The sequence below is a fragment of the Drosophila montana genome, unplaced genomic scaffold (assembly GCF_035044405.1).
Source record: "Drosophila montana isolate Dmon_TW-CO22-7 unplaced genomic scaffold, ASM3504440v1 contig_3084_1, whole genome shotgun sequence".
In the NCBI taxonomy this organism is placed as follows: Eukaryota; Metazoa; Arthropoda; class Insecta; order Diptera; family Drosophilidae; genus Drosophila; species Drosophila montana.
In genome coordinates, this window is record NW_026997958.1 from 107,098 (window position 1) to 122,355 (window position 15,258).

General features: G+C 41.4%; 1 protein-coding gene across 2 annotated transcripts; it reads left to right on the forward strand.

Moving 5' to 3' along the window:
- The first annotated feature begins 1,011 nt into the window (after positions 1-1,011).
- scb (scab) lies at positions 1,012-14,897 on the forward strand. 2 transcript variants are annotated; one of them, XM_064685696.1, is made up of 8 exons: positions 1,012-1,220; positions 9,745-10,735; positions 10,800-10,908; positions 12,108-12,692; positions 12,771-12,900; positions 12,964-13,326; positions 13,398-14,268; positions 14,326-14,897. In XM_064685696.1, exons 1-8 carry the CDS (start codon positions 1,027-1,029, stop codon positions 14,425-14,427), a joined length of 3,345 nt encoding a protein of 1,114 aa, XP_064541766.1. In that variant the 5' UTR covers positions 1,012-1,026; the 3' UTR covers positions 14,428-14,897. The 2 variants fall into 2 exon arrangements, with proteins under 2 accessions (XP_064541766.1, XP_064541767.1); XM_064685697.1 differs by lacking the exon at positions 1,012-1,220 and adding an exon at positions 7,888-8,244.
- Positions 14,898-15,258: the final 361 nt, after the last annotated feature.

The window sequence follows — 15,258 nt, forward strand, 5'->3', positions numbered from 1 at the left end:
TTGCAAGCGCGGGTGGTTGCATGCACTGTTAAAAGAGAATTCACTTCATGCCAACCGACAAAAATATTTTAAGAATGAAAGGGAAAATACTCAATGGGAACAATAATTTCCCTTCCACATAGATGGCAGTTGTGCGCTTAGTCGATGGTGAATTTCATCAAGGTATCTTTGCAAATAAAAAAAAAATCACTTGACCACAAAAATCTTACAACTTCATTATTAGACTTCTCCAAAAATAATGATTCTTAAATAACACTGGCAACTATGGCCTCCGATTAAGATAATGCTTTATGCATATCATTTGAGTTCGAGCTTGTGACAAACATGTCGCCTGTACGACACATTCAAGCACGCACGCACACGCACACACACAAATGCAATCGAAATCAAAGCACAGTCCAGACACAGACACAGAGACCCAAACAAGAGGCCAGAGAACACACAGCGGCAATTGAGCTGCTTCATTTTATTCGAAGCGTTCGTCGAGTGAACACGGGGCAAATAAAGAGCGGAGGCAAAAGACGTGAAATCGGTGCACGCATGATCTCTATAGTATAAAAGAGCAGCAGCAGTTGAGGCTGCGGCAAAGGCGCTTGCAACATACGCGAATTACGTGAATTTCAAGAGTTTTTTTGTCTGTTTACTTGACACAAGTGTAATTAAAGCGAAACAGTTGTAAAGCGGCTCTCGCACAATCAACAACAACATATTCGACTTTCGGCTTAGGATTAATAAAAAATGCAATAAAAATAAATTAACTAAAGTGTGGACTGCGTGTTAAATCATCAATTAAATTCAATAAATCATAAATATAATCCTCGAGCTCGTTTTAATTGTGATTTATGAGCTTAATAAAGCCATATGTGATATATACAAATATAACTGTGCATATATATAACTGTGCATTCTTAATAAAATTCAATTTAAAAGCAAGCAAAAATTACGCATGCGCAAATTTCATTTGATGTCTTTCAATTCAAATTGAATTTTAACTGCCAAACAACAACAACAACAACAACAGAAAAGATGTGCCGCCTTTTTGTGCCGCTGCTGCTGCTGGCGCTGCTGCTGCCGCAGCTGCGTCCCGGAGGCGTGGCAAACGCCTTCAACTACGCGCCGCGCGCCAACTTTGTGATACGCGCGCCCCAAGACCTCAAATTCCATTTGCCCCAAGCGCGCAGCAGCTACTTTGGCTACACACTGGTCATGCGCCCCACCAGGTGAGTGCGTGCGTGAATGTTTGAGTGTTTGAATATGAATGTGAATATGAATACGAGTGAATATGAGTGCGTGCTTGAACAAGCCGGGCTGCTATGCGCCTTTTGCAAATATTTGCTGTTAGCAGAACAAAAAAAAGAGGGGCAAAAAAATATGTGAGAAACTCGGCAACAAGCAACGCCTTTTAGTCTTGTCCGCCCCACTCCCCCGTCCACTCCCCCCCTCTCTCTCCCCGCTTGCAATTGAGCTGCTGCTCGGCAACACCTTTGTCAATATTTTGCAGCTGTGGCTCAATTTTTATGACAAATGCTTGAAAATATTTCAACGCTCGCCCAAAATTGAGAAATCAAAGAAGCTTCTTGCTTGAACTCGAGTGAGCTTTAGCTGAGAGTGACAGACTAACAGATGCCCTGTAATATATAGAAAAGCTGGTTTTTCTCTTATCAGCCCCACATTGATGCCCATAACATCTCTGACAGATGTGTGTGTATATTAAAAAGTCATGCAACTTTCGTTCAATTCTCACTGTTTACAGGGTATGCATCAGACACAGTAAATTGATTAGCATCAATTAGCACTTGGGCGGCATTTAACGCCATTTGACTGCGTTTATGTGGCCCATAATTAAATGTAGTCAAATAATGGCGATAGTTCGTAAATTTTCGACTTGGCAGCTGCATAAATAAAAACTAAAACCCAACAAAAATAATAGTTAAAAAATGCGCAGCACGTAAACCACTCGAAAGAGTAGAAAAAAAAACACTTAGCAAACAGCATTTTCTAAAAATAACAAACTTCAACAACAATTGCCATCAATTCGAATTGCCACAGATCGCAGCTCTCAGATCTCTCGACAATTGACAAACTCTCACTTCGACCCACATACGCCATGGATATGGTATATATGTAGATATAGCTCCGGGTAGATACTTGTGCGTAGACCTGATGGCGTCCACTTTTGTTTAGAATACGGGCACCGGCAATGACATCACACCAAAAAAATAAAATTAAAGCTGCACAGCAAATCAAATCAAGCTTTAAAATTCAAACAAAACCCAAGACATTAGAGATCAACTGTTGCGAAGTATGCGAAGTCTCCAAGGAAATACTCTAAGATAAGCATAAATGCGTATTTGGTGAATAATGCAATACATTAGGCTTAGACATTGCTACAATCCATTAGCTTCGACTTGTTGGGTTCTTTTTTGCAGTAAACAATATAGATAAAAAGTAAGTTTAGGGAAATACTCTAAGATAAGCATGAAACTACATTCAAATACATTCGTATTTGTTGAATAATGCAATGCATTAGGCTTAGACATTGCTACAATTCATTAGCTTCAACTTTGTTGGGTTCTTTATTGCAGTAAACAATATAGACAAAAAGCTAGTTTAGGGGAAAAACTCTAAGATAAGCATTGAACTAAAGTAAAATATATTCGTATTTGGTGAATAATGCAATGCATTAGGCTTAGACATTGCTACAATTCTTTCATTAGCTTGAATTCATTAGGCAAAAAGTAAGTTTAGCTTGATTTAAGTTAGATAATGTTGAATTTGGAAATACTCTAAGATAAGCATTAAACTACATTCGAAAAAATTCGTATTTGGTGAATAATGCATTAGGCTTATTAGGCTTAGACATTGCTACAATTCATTAGCTTCAACTTGTTAGGTTCTTTTTTGCAGTAAACAATAAATACAAAAAGTTTAGGGAAATACTCTAAGATAAGCATTAAACTACATTCAAAAACATTCGTATTTGGTGAATAAGGCAATGTATTAGGCTTAGACATTGCAAAAATTCTTTCATTAGCTTGAATTCATTAGGCAAAAAGTAAGTTTAGCTTGATTTAAGTTAGATTATGCTGTAAACTTCTCCTCAATCAGCAGACTCTGGGAAATACTCTAAGATAAGCATAAAACTAAAGTAAAATACATTCGTATTTTGAGAATAATGCAATGCATTAGGCTTAGACATTGCTAAAATTCTTTCATTAGCTTGAATTCATTAGGCAAAAAGTAAGTTTAGCTTGATTTAAGTTAGATTATGCTGAAAACTTCTCCTCAATCAGCAGACTCTGATAAGAATCAATTTCCAAGTGAATGACAGACATGCAATTCTCTGATTAAGATTTGTTTCACATGAATATATTGCACAGCTGATGAGTCAGTCCTATATATCTATTGCTTATGCAACTTACCCAAAGTAGTCCCCTACAATGGGATAAGGAGCACAAAGTAAATACAACACATTTCAGTGAAACACAATACACATTATCAATGCCTGGCTTAACATGATATTTCCAAGCCCCCAGCAATGATTCATTGCAACAATGAATCAAGTAGTCAAAACATGTCGGAGAGACGTTTTGGTGACATTGTGTTATATATATTGGTATCATAATATATAGAACATTTTGTATCTTTATTCGAGCTATTAAGGTTTTCTTTTCCATTTCTTTCAATTGCCAAAATTATGAATGAAATACGCATTTGTTTTTATAAGTTTTAGTCGTGGACATTGTTATTGTAAATCTTACTTTGTATACCCTGAACCCATTAGAAATGGGTAAATGTATTTGTGCAAATGTATGTAACAAATGCAGAAGGAAGCATCTCCGACCCCATAAAGTATATATATTCTTGATCAGCATCAACAGACGAGTCGACCTAGCCATATCCGTCTGACTGTCTGTCCGTTCGTCCGTCCTTCCGTCCGTCCATCCGTCCGTCCTTATGTATGAACGCAAGGATCTCGTAACCTATAAGAGCTAGAGACTTGAAATTTTAGCTGTAGGTTCTCCTAGTCCCCGCGTAGATCGAGTTTGTTTCCGATATTCGATAACTTGCCCCGTTTCCAAGTAATCGATAAAAAATCGAATATAGAAATTCTGTTTTTTTGGGCAATTTCGGCAAATAATATGAGCCAGAGTCACCAAACTTGACATCTAGAATGGAATATATATATATCAAGTATCTTTCATTTTATAAGAGAAGAAGAAGAGGGTTCAGGGTATCCTCTAGTCGGCATCTCCCGACTAGAACCTTTCACTTGTTTAAATATAGCCGCGTTCAATTTGAACCAGGAACTTGCTTTACTGGATTACTTAGACAATTAATCCTTCGATTATCCACTTCAATACGAATTTAATAAAAAAATATCTTACAATTATTTGTCGCAAACTGATTCACGCACTTGATATGTCCTTTTTTCGGGTAGAGCATAAGAAAGAGTCGCCAAATTTGGGCCACAGCTTCAGATGACAAAGCATCAAATTTCATACTGTTTTTTATTGTCATATTCTTTCTTTTTTTTCGCGCGCAGTTAGTAGTAATAATTTTTTCGCATTTTATAGCCATACTCGTATTTTTTTTGGGGAAATTGACAATCTTGTTTTTTATGCATGACTATGAGTAGTTCGTGTTTATAACGAGTTTCGCATTTGAGTATTTTTTTTGGTTTTTTTTATCATCTGGATGGACACTCGTCTAACTAATTGGGTTACTTCCTCTGCTAATTTTTTTTTTGTGACTCGCACTTGAAAATTTAATGCAATGTGCCAGAAATTTGTTTTTATTGTGATTAGCCCCGCAATTAGCCGCGAGTGCGCCTAATTATTTACGGAAATTACGCGTAAAATCACGACAACCTGTAATTTATTTCACATCAATTGAAGTTGGTACAAAACAAAATTAAAACTAGAAAAAGTAAGAATAAACAAGTAGAAATGTTGCTGTCGAATGAGCATAGAAATACCCTACAAAAGTGTGAGAAGCTAATTGAATAGTTTTAAAGTCTCAAGTTTGGAGTTAAAGAAAAAATAAAATTTGAAAGGGGAAAATCATTTATATAAAGATCAATGATAATGTTCGGCTTGGAATATATATCAAGCCAACTATTGATAACATTTTAGCAGCTAAATTATTGACGTTTATTTATCAGCTAAACAGCATAAATTTTTAATAATAATAAGTTTCTTAAACAAATAACCGACAGACTTTATCGATAATTGAGCTTTAATAGCTTTAATTTACAATATTTCGAATTTTGTAATTAGCTAAACGTCAAATAAAACTCAACTTAGCTAAACGAATACTCGTCGCGACGACATTTTCCCTTTTGGGTAGTTGTGCAGAAAGATTATGATTCATTTCGCATGAACGAGTATCAAACGTGTGTGAAGCGAGCAGCGAATGAATTGCGCAACACATGGATACTCGCGATACAGGCAACAAATGCTTGGCGACATCAGCTGCATATTGTAATGCATAAAGTGCTGTCTGCTGCCGCGGCGCCAGCACGTCAGTACGTCAGCACGTCAGTATGGCACGGCGCCCCCGCGACGCCGGAGATGCGACTCAGCCACAAAGTTAACACCGCACAAATATTTTTAGCTGCTTTTCTCTTGGTCATTAAACCCAATTCCAAAACGAGCAACAGCAACAACAAAACAACAAAAACTGCAGCAACTCTTGCTGCAGCGGCTGCTTTTGTTCTTAAACATTTGTTGACCGCAAGTTGCTGCTGTTGTTGCTTTTGTTGTTGTTGTTGTTGCTGTTGTTGTTGTTGATGGAGATGGAGATGGGCGCAATCACAGCGCGAAAGAAAGAAGATTTGTGTGGTCCACGACGCGGCTTATTCTTATTGTCCGACTATATGCACGCATACATACATACACAAACATGCATACACACATTTATATATACACATATATATATATTTATATATATATACTATATATAGCGAGCAAATCCCTGGCAAAAGCAATCCATCATCCAGTTCCAGTTCCAACTGTAAATATAATATCATATATAGTATAAAGAACCAAAAGTTGGTATTCAACAGTTTCCACCCATCTCCATTTCCACCCGTGTCTTGTGGTGAGCAGCTTGAAACCGAAAAGTAAACTTTCGTTCATTGAACCCGCATTCTATCGTGACCTCCACGTCTTAAGTTGAATGTAAAATATACGTAGATATTTGAAAATCTGTGCAAAGTGCCTCGAATATAGAATCAAAAGTTGGATTATTCTGATTCTGATTATTCTGAGAATTTGATAAATAAACTTTCGTTAAAGCATCCTTTCACACGCAATTTCAATCCAAGAGGGGTGGAAATATCTGGTTATAATTGGTAATTCGCAATCCAAAGGGGAAAAGTTAGGTCACTTTAGGTCACTTGTTCAGCAACGCTATAATTCCGTGCGGTGATAGAACGTTAAGGAACGACATAGCTCCGCCTTAGTAGAAACAATAGATTACCGCGCGGAGATATGACGTTTTATGACGTAGTGGAAATAATACATATCCGCGCGAGGAGATATGTTTATATATAAAGAGAGAGAGAGAGAGAGAGAAAACACAATGGCGCTACCCTCCGTCCTGACAATTTCTTTTGCTGCACTCAGCACAGGGCATTCCGTTTACAAGATAACAATATTCAATACACCTCGCAACACCAAAATAGAAGCAATTACTTCAAAAACTCTAATAGTAAAATACTGAAAAAACCGGGTAATAACTGGACTATATAAATAGTAGTATATACATACACATAAAAATTTAAAAAATATGTATAAACTTTAGTCCGTCTCAAGCAAAACCTCCGCTGATCTTATACAAATGGATTAGAGTGTGTGCGGTTGCGGATGCCTTCGTGTCTGTATGTTTGTGTGCATAACTGGGTGACACATTACAATCCTCTTGAGCGAGTGACTCATAAGCATTTTTTTGGGAAATACTCAAAAGTCGGCGTTGGTGTGTAAAGACGGTCAGTTGCGAGTGAATGAATGAGTACTTACACACACACGCACACGCACACTAATGCATGTGTGTGCGCTGCTGCTGTCAATGCTGTTGTTTTCATGCTTGTCGCTTAAGTAACAACAAATATTTGTTGATTGCTTTTGCATAAATGTGTAAATACTGTAAATACCAAACAAGTAGCTGAGTGACATGTGCTTGTTACCTGACAATTTAATTACGATTTGTGAATATACAAATACAATTGTAGAGCGCACAACAAAGGGCAAGAAATCAAAATTGATTGCCTAGGCATTGCATGGATGCAAAATTGTGATTCATTTACCCCCCCCCCCCCTCTTGGGGCTGACTAAGCATTAGATGCACAGAAAGAAAAAGTCTCTTTTTATGCTCCTTTTATAATCTGCGTTCCAGTGGCAATAAAAAAACGCTTTTGTTTTTTTAGTCGTAGCAAAGTGTTAAAGTTAATATTTCGCTTTTTTTTTCAAGTTATTTATAAAAGCTGATTAACCGGTTGTATTTAGTTTATTTTGAATCTGTTTTGTTATCAGCTACGCTCAGCTAGTTGCATTCAGCTGTAAACTGTTGTTGTTGCTTCCCATACACTATGAAATTGCATTTTATACGAAGGGAAGGCCAAACAAGTTGACTCCAGCCAAATATGGAAATAAGATAATAAACATAAACGCAGCTTTTTTAAAGCACACGTTCTCACTCCCACTGTCGTCCAGTCGACTGCAAACAACGGTAAAGTGAGTAAGCTGTTCACGCTTTGAGTGGAAAAGCGAGCGAGCTAGAGAGAGAAAATGAGAGCGAATTCGAGCAACGCTGCGCACTCTCAAAAAGTTACCTGTCCGCTGCGGCTGCAAGTCGAAGAGAGCGCGCGCAGCTTTTCAGTCGAGTTCAGACATTGGCTCGAGACGGTTGCGAGCGGCAAATCATTTGTAATATTGTCTGTTGCATCAGGTCGTGCGTTGCTGCGCGTGTTTTTGTCGCCGTTTGACATTTGTGATAATATATATAATCAGAATTTATAGTGTAACTGCTTTAGCTCAGTTGATTAAAAGCCGTTAACATGGCCCGGCAAGGTAGCTTGCTCCTGTCGCTGCTGGCTGTCGTTGTCTGCCTCGCTGTCAGCGCCTGCGCCTACAACATGTCCCCGCGCCCCAACAAACAGATCAGAGATCCACAGTTCGCCACGGCGATGCCGAAAGTGCGTGCGTCATATTTCGGTTATAGCATCTCTCTGCGACCGCACGGGTAAGTGTGCCGTTCCAAGATCCGCGATCCGATTCGACTCGAAACTTAAAGCTCGGGGCGCGTCTTCTCTCGCTTCTCGCTCGCTCTTTCGTTCGCTCTAGGCGTCCGTTAGGGCAAACAGGTTGGAGTTTTCGATGATTCATCGAAATCGAAATCGAATCGGCGGGGAGTGGGGAGCGGGGGGCCTAGATGCCAGATGAAGTGGGGCCATAAAAGAAAAAAGTGAATGAAAAAGAAAAATGAAACACAACTTAATAAGTTGTGCAAATGATGAAGTCATAATTGTTGCTGCTATCAATCCGACAAGGTAGCTGCCAGGTAGGGTGGGGCAGTTGTTCACCCTACACTCCAGTGTGTAGGGCTAGTACACTCAGAGAAAAATCAAGCAAGATCGACCTTCTTATTCCAATTACGGGACTTGTTATAAAAATCTATTACTCTATTCGAGAGAGACCATTTTATATCTATTGAGGCTTGTTTCAGGCATGGAATTTCTTATTAAAAGCGAATTGAACGGAATATGGATTCCAGCTAATTCTTATTAGAATTGTGAGTGCATTGTTGTTGTGGGTTGGGGTATATCAAACATGGGCCGAAACGAATAGCTGAGGTTATGCAAATATTAAAGCATTCACATTGCACGTACGTTGATACCCTTCCGACCAGATATACCTATATATATATATATATATATATAAATATATATATATATTTGTTACTCAATGAGGCATATTCAATTTCTGGCTATTGTTCTCTGTGTTTTCTAGCTAAAAAGTTAGTCAATGCCAATTTTTTGTGCTGTTTATCAGCTTTGCTTTTAGTCGATTTTCTTTGATAAGATTACCTGTGTGCGCATGTGTGTGTGTGTGTGTGTGTGTGTGCGTTATGGCAAAAATGCCAATTAAAGCTGACAGCAGTTTGCCAAGACTAAAGCAAGAATGGAATTCTGGCTAAAATTACATTGTTAATGCAAAGTAAATTATTTATTCGTATTATTTATAGTTTTATTAAGTTCTTATATAATGCAAACAAATGTTCAATTTCTATGGCCTCAAGCTGGAGCTGAATGAAGGTTCACTTTGTGGCTCCTTTGTCCCAGTTTAACTTCCTTCAAGATATTCCTTAGTATTATATTGCCTTGGGTCTGACTTGACTAAGAGTATTATTAATTGTTTCCCCTACCCATTTCTCAGTTTCAAGCGATAAATGAATTGTCGTTTATCAAGTATACGCCAGCTATGCTCGCAGATAATGTCTTTATCAGGTTGGTCGCCGTTTCGACCATAAAGAATAGCCTATGTCTGTTAAGTATTGAGAACTCATAACTGTATTTAGCTGGAAAATGCGACAAATTCCAATTGCTGAGTCGAGTCGATGACTAGGTCTATTGGTCTATTGGTCAATTGGTCTCAATTGGTCTGAGGTTCATTGTCAGATTTAATGCCTCTTGCTAATGATTCTATCCATCTCCCCTCCCCTGCCCCTCCCCCTCTTTTGCAGCGTTTTTGTGGGTGCACCGCAGGCTCAGTCTACGCTGGAGGCACAGCGCGCTGTGAACGAGACGGGCGCCATCTACAGGTGCTCCCTGCTCAATGGCACCTGCAGTCCATATGTCTTCGATAGCCACGGCAATCGGAATAATGAGAATAACGAGTATACATGGGACTCGGAGCGACGCGACTATCAATGGCTGGGCGGCTCGATGGACGGCGGGACGCGGGACGAGGATAAGCTGTTGGTGTGCGCGCCGAGATTTATAGCGCCGTCGTCGAAGGATTACCATATGCACGGCATATGCTATTGGGTCGCGGATACGCTCGCGGATCAGCCGCAGAATGTGACCAAGATCTCGCCGTTGCGCCTGAAGGACGATCAGGTGAAGGAGAACAACGATCATCGATACTATTTCTATATCCTGGCCGAGCAGGGACTCAGCGCTCATGTGTCGGACGACAACGAGCAGTTCCTGATCGGAGCGCCGGGCATCTTCACGTGGCGCGGCTCGGTCATACGCTATCGCAAGGTTTCCCTCGTGGATGATCCCTCGGCGAGTCGCCGCGACACGAACAGCCAGAAGCGTCGCAAGATCCGTGGCAGCGGCGACTATTTGGACTATGCGCCGGAAGTCACCTACGAGACGGACATACCCAATCCGGATCGCTGGGGCCAGCCGGACGACTCGTATTTCGGCTACGCCGTCGGCTCCGGCCACTTCGACAGCACGGACCTGAAGAGGCTTCTCTATGTGGCCACCGCGCCGCAGGCCAACGAGCAGTCCGGCGAGGCCTACATCTACGATGTGCGCGGCAAATCCATCGAGAAGTATCACGTCTTTCGCGGCGAACAGTTTGGCGAATACTTTGGCTATGCCGTGCTCGCCGAGGATCTCAACGGGGACAATCTCACCGATGTGATCATCGCCGCGCCGCAGCATTCCCTCGAAGAGTCGCACGATAATGGCGCCATCTATGTCTTCCTCAACAAGGGCCGGGTGAGTAAGCCGAGCGACGCTCTTCCTCTTCCTGGTGCTGACTAATCGTTGCTTTCGATTCCAGTTCAATTTCGAGGTCAATCTGCTGCCCTGTCCGCTGCCCGTCACGGCCAAGGCACGTTTCGGCACCACGCTCACCCGACTCGGCGACATTAATCACGACGGCTACAACGGTAAGTTGTCCCACCTTTACTAAGTGTCCCCTCCCCCCCCCTCCCCCTCCCTTTGCTCCTGTGCTGACAAATGCAATGTAAATATTATTGCAATCTTTGCCCCGTCTTGGGCGTGGCCTTGTGCATAGAGTACTATTCCGCTCCATATAGATAAATAAAATAAATACACCGCGCAGCAATTGAATAGGAACACTTACGCATATAAAGTGCTCAGGCGGAATATTATAATATATACAGTAGGGAGCAAAAGTGTTTCCATAGTTGACACTTTGAACTTTGTGGGTCAATAATATTCAAAGGAATGAAGCAAATAAAAAAAACTTTTTTTTTTCCAATAATATATATTTAATTCTTAACAAATTGCCGTATATAACAAAAACAAAAATAAATCAGCAAAATATTCAAACAAAAAAAACTAAAACAAAAAACGCATGTGTACGATTTTGAACGTTCAGTGAGAAAAAAATTAAATATGATTCAAAATCAATATTTTGTCCACAGACCCTTATTAGCTATTACACTTTTTATTCGGTTTGGCATACTCTCGACCAATGGTTTCTCTATGGTTTCCTTTGGAACTCGTTTCCACTCCAGTTCTACACGCTTCCAAAGATCGTCTAGGTTGTATACCCTTGCAAAAGGTATTTGAATTTAATGGTAAAATATGTAACACCTGCAAGAAGATACCTATATTCGTATAAGGCATATATACTTATATAGCCATATCTCTCAGATTTGCTTTAATCTTGGCGTATTTATTTAGTCGGTCGATTCGGATCCAAATCTTATAGCTATCATAGGCATAAACGTCCGATAATTCAACTTTTGCATGAAGAACCTTTTTTATTGACAATTTCTTAAGCAGAATTTACCAAATACCTTTGAAACATTTTTTTTTTTAACAATATTATTATAACAATATTATTATTTTTATTTAAAATTATTTTTTTTTTTGTTTTTATTTAAAATCTTTTTTTTTTTTCTTTTTTTTTTTTTAATAAGTGGTTTGTAAGAAATCTTTTGCCTTATTATATTATTATTATTATTATTATATAATTTTGAAAGAAGTCTTTTAAATATAGGAAAACTTAGGGATATAAAAGGAAAACTTTCTTGTATTCTCGTCTTCGACTTCTCCCTCTTCATTTACATACTATTTGCTTATCTTCACTTTCCACTAATTTGCTCGCTGATTCCAGACATTGCGGTCGGTGCACCTTTTGCGGGAAATGGTTCCGTGTTTATATACCTGGGCGCCGAGCAGGGACTGCGGAGTCAGCCGAGTCAGCGCCTGGACTCGCCGCAGCTGGAGTTGTCCAAGTACGGCCAGCACATGTTCGGGCATGGTCTGTCGCGTGGCTCCGACATCGATGCGAACGGCTTCAACGACTTTGCCGTGGGCGCGCCCAATGCGGAGGCCGTCTTCCTCTATCGCGCCTATCCGGTGGTCAAGCTCTTGGCCAGCGTCCGTTCCCAGAATCGCGAGATTAAGCCGGACCAGAACCGAGTGCAAATCACGGCCTGCTACGGACTCTCGACGACGGCCAAGCTCAGCGCTGCCCAGCAGCAGGAGATGGCCATCCGGATTGTGATCGATGCTCAGCTCAAACGGGCGACCTTCACCCAGACGCACTCCAGCGAGCTGAGCTTCAATGCAACGGCGGGCATCACGCAGCAGTGCCGCGTCTTCGACTGCGAGGTGCGCTACAGCGAGAAGGATATATTCCAGCCCATCGAGCTAAAGATGCACTACGAGCTGACCAAAAAGGTGCCAGACTCCGAAGGTAAAAGGAAGGAAGAGTTAGGAAGAGAAAAGAGTCTCCTGTTAACTGGTACTTACTCTCCATTTAATCCGCTTTCAGAATTCTGTGAGACCTGCGTCGCTGTGGATCCCGAGGAGGCCAAGGTCTACACAGAGAAGATCATCTTCAGCACGGGCTGTGCCACAGATGTGTGCATAGCCGACCTGAAGCTGAGCGCCAAGGATGTCAGGTAACTCTCAGACAAACTGCCATAAGATTTAAGTGCTCATCATTTGTTTTTCATCCGGACTAGTCCCAGCTATATACTGGGCAGCGACAGGACGCTGCGCCTCAATTACGAGGTGAGCAACAACGGAGAGACCGCCTATTTGCCGCAGCTGAATGTGACCAGCTCGAGTCGCTTGAATTTCGCCCAAATTCCGGGCAATTGCCGAGTCAGCGAGGCGGTAATGGTCTGCGATCTGAACCATGGACGACCCTTGGGCAAGGGCGACAGGGACAGCATCACGATTAGCTTCGATGTGAGCAGTTTGACGGGCAGCGCTTTGACCATCAGCGCCGAGGTATTCAGCACGGGCCTAGAACAAAATCTCAGCGACAATAAGCTCAGCACGCTGATTGCGCTCAAGGAGCACACGGAAATTGATGCCTCCGGGTAAGATGCGATAAAGACAGCAACTCACTTAATTTGTGAGGTACTCATCCCAATTCCATTGATCCTTGCAGCGGCCAGTCTAATGCAGCCATCGACTTGGAGCACTATAAGAACTCCGCGCTGGTCGTGAACAACTATGAGATCAAGAGCAACGGCCCCAGCACTGTGGATGCCCTGGAGCTAGTCTTCCATATACCCGTTGCCTACAAGATCGCCGGCTCGACGGCAACGCTGCCCATCATCAATGTGGGCAATCTGAGCATGCAGGCCACATACGATTCCCAGCTGGTGTCCATTGAGCTGCTCGACCAGAATAATACGCAGATCATTATGAATCCCATTGAGATCTCAACAACACGAACGAGCCAGCACACGGAGCGCGTCGTGGTCAGCCAGAATGGGGAGCACTATGTGCAGGAAAGCTGGCAGGGATTGGACTCGGATTCTGTGGCCACGGCATCCATGACGCGACGCAAGCGACGCGATCTGAAAGCCTTGACCGCCAGTCGGGAGCAATATGAGCGCATCGTGAACTTCAAGGCGCACGATCTGCTCAGCGAGGACTTCAAGGACAAGCTGCCGGTGAATCGCACCATTGTATTCAATTGCCGGGATCCCGAGATGACCGTTTGTTTGCGCGCCGTGATGCGCGTCTACAATTTCAAGCCGGAGAAGCCAATCAATCTGAACATGCGCTACAGCATCGATCTGAACGAGGTCAATGCCATCCTAATCGATCCCTGGGAGTTCTTTGTCGTCCTCATCGATCTGAATGTGCGCAAGGAGGGCGATCCCACCGGCAGCTCGCTGTCCATTCGACGCAAAATCGAACCGAATGTCATATCAAAGCATCTAGAATCCAGCTTGCCCATCTGGGCCATTATTCTGGCCGTACTGGGCGGCCTCCTGCTGCTGGCAGCCATCACCTATGCCATGTACAAGGTGAGTACCTCGAAATTCGGAAACGGTTTGATGACTAACGCACTCTTCTTCTTGCAGGCGGGCTTCTTTAAGCGTAAGGAGAAGGAGGACATGGCCATTCTGGCTGGCCAGGGCGCCGTGGAGCCCGAGGCGGAGAACCTTAACAGTGGCAATAACTAAGCTCAATATTGTGATCCTCGTTGCTAAGACAAGTTTAGACAAGTACATCACATCGATTCCAACTGAACAGTTGGCCAATACCAAAAAAGCGAAAAGGATAAACGAACTGGATAAGTGGAAAATGTGTTCTTCAAAAAGAAAACTATACATATATATATATATATATATATATAGATATATATTTATAACTAAATCCTAGTGCAACTTGTAGGCCGCGAAGCATCAAATGTTCTTGTGGATTTTTTGTTGGAATTTTTGATAACTCGCGTGGCGTTTTAAAATGTTATTTATGTGGGAGCTGCGCTAGCTGCGCCGAGTCAAGCCATATTGCCATTATTTGTAAATATTTATAAAATATTGCTAATAAACATATTTGTTTAGTTTTTAAGCTTCGATGGCAACGCAAAAGACTTCAATTTTTGTATACAATGTAAAAAATAAACGCACAAACATGTAGAGAGAAGGCAAAACACACACACACACAACACTAAATATATTGTACGCAATAATTCATCCTAGCTTAAATTTAAGTGAGAAAAGTATTAATTAAATGTTTTTGCTCTAAGTTATACAATTAAGAGTTTTTTTTTATTCAAATTAGGAAAGCAACAAATTGCGAAACTGCACGAAAGTCCTGGTCCGGCAGATATTCAATTTTTAACTCGCGTTTTTGGAGTCGTTTTACGGAATAAAACGTATCTTGGCCAAATAAACCACGATCTTGGAAAGATTAGTCGCGTTCGATTCGTAATTTTCGTAATTTTCGCAAAAAAAGCTGCATCCGTACGGATTTTTGGATGGCAATCGATAGTCGGCATCCGTACGAGTAGT

Excerpts from the sequence above, each read along its gene's own strand:
- scb (XM_064685696.1), top strand. The coding sequence starts at position 1,027 with ATGTGCCGCCTTTTTGTGCCGCTGCTGCTGCTGGCGCTGCTGCTGCCG. Across the intron at positions 12,693-12,770 it reads AAAGGTGCCAGACTCCGAAG|AATTCTGTGAGACCTGCGTC; the intron begins GTAAAAGGAAGG and ends ATCCGCTTTCAG. Across the intron at positions 12,901-12,963 it reads CTGAGCGCCAAGGATGTCAG|TCCCAGCTATATACTGGGCA; the intron begins GTAACTCTCAGA and ends CATCCGGACTAG.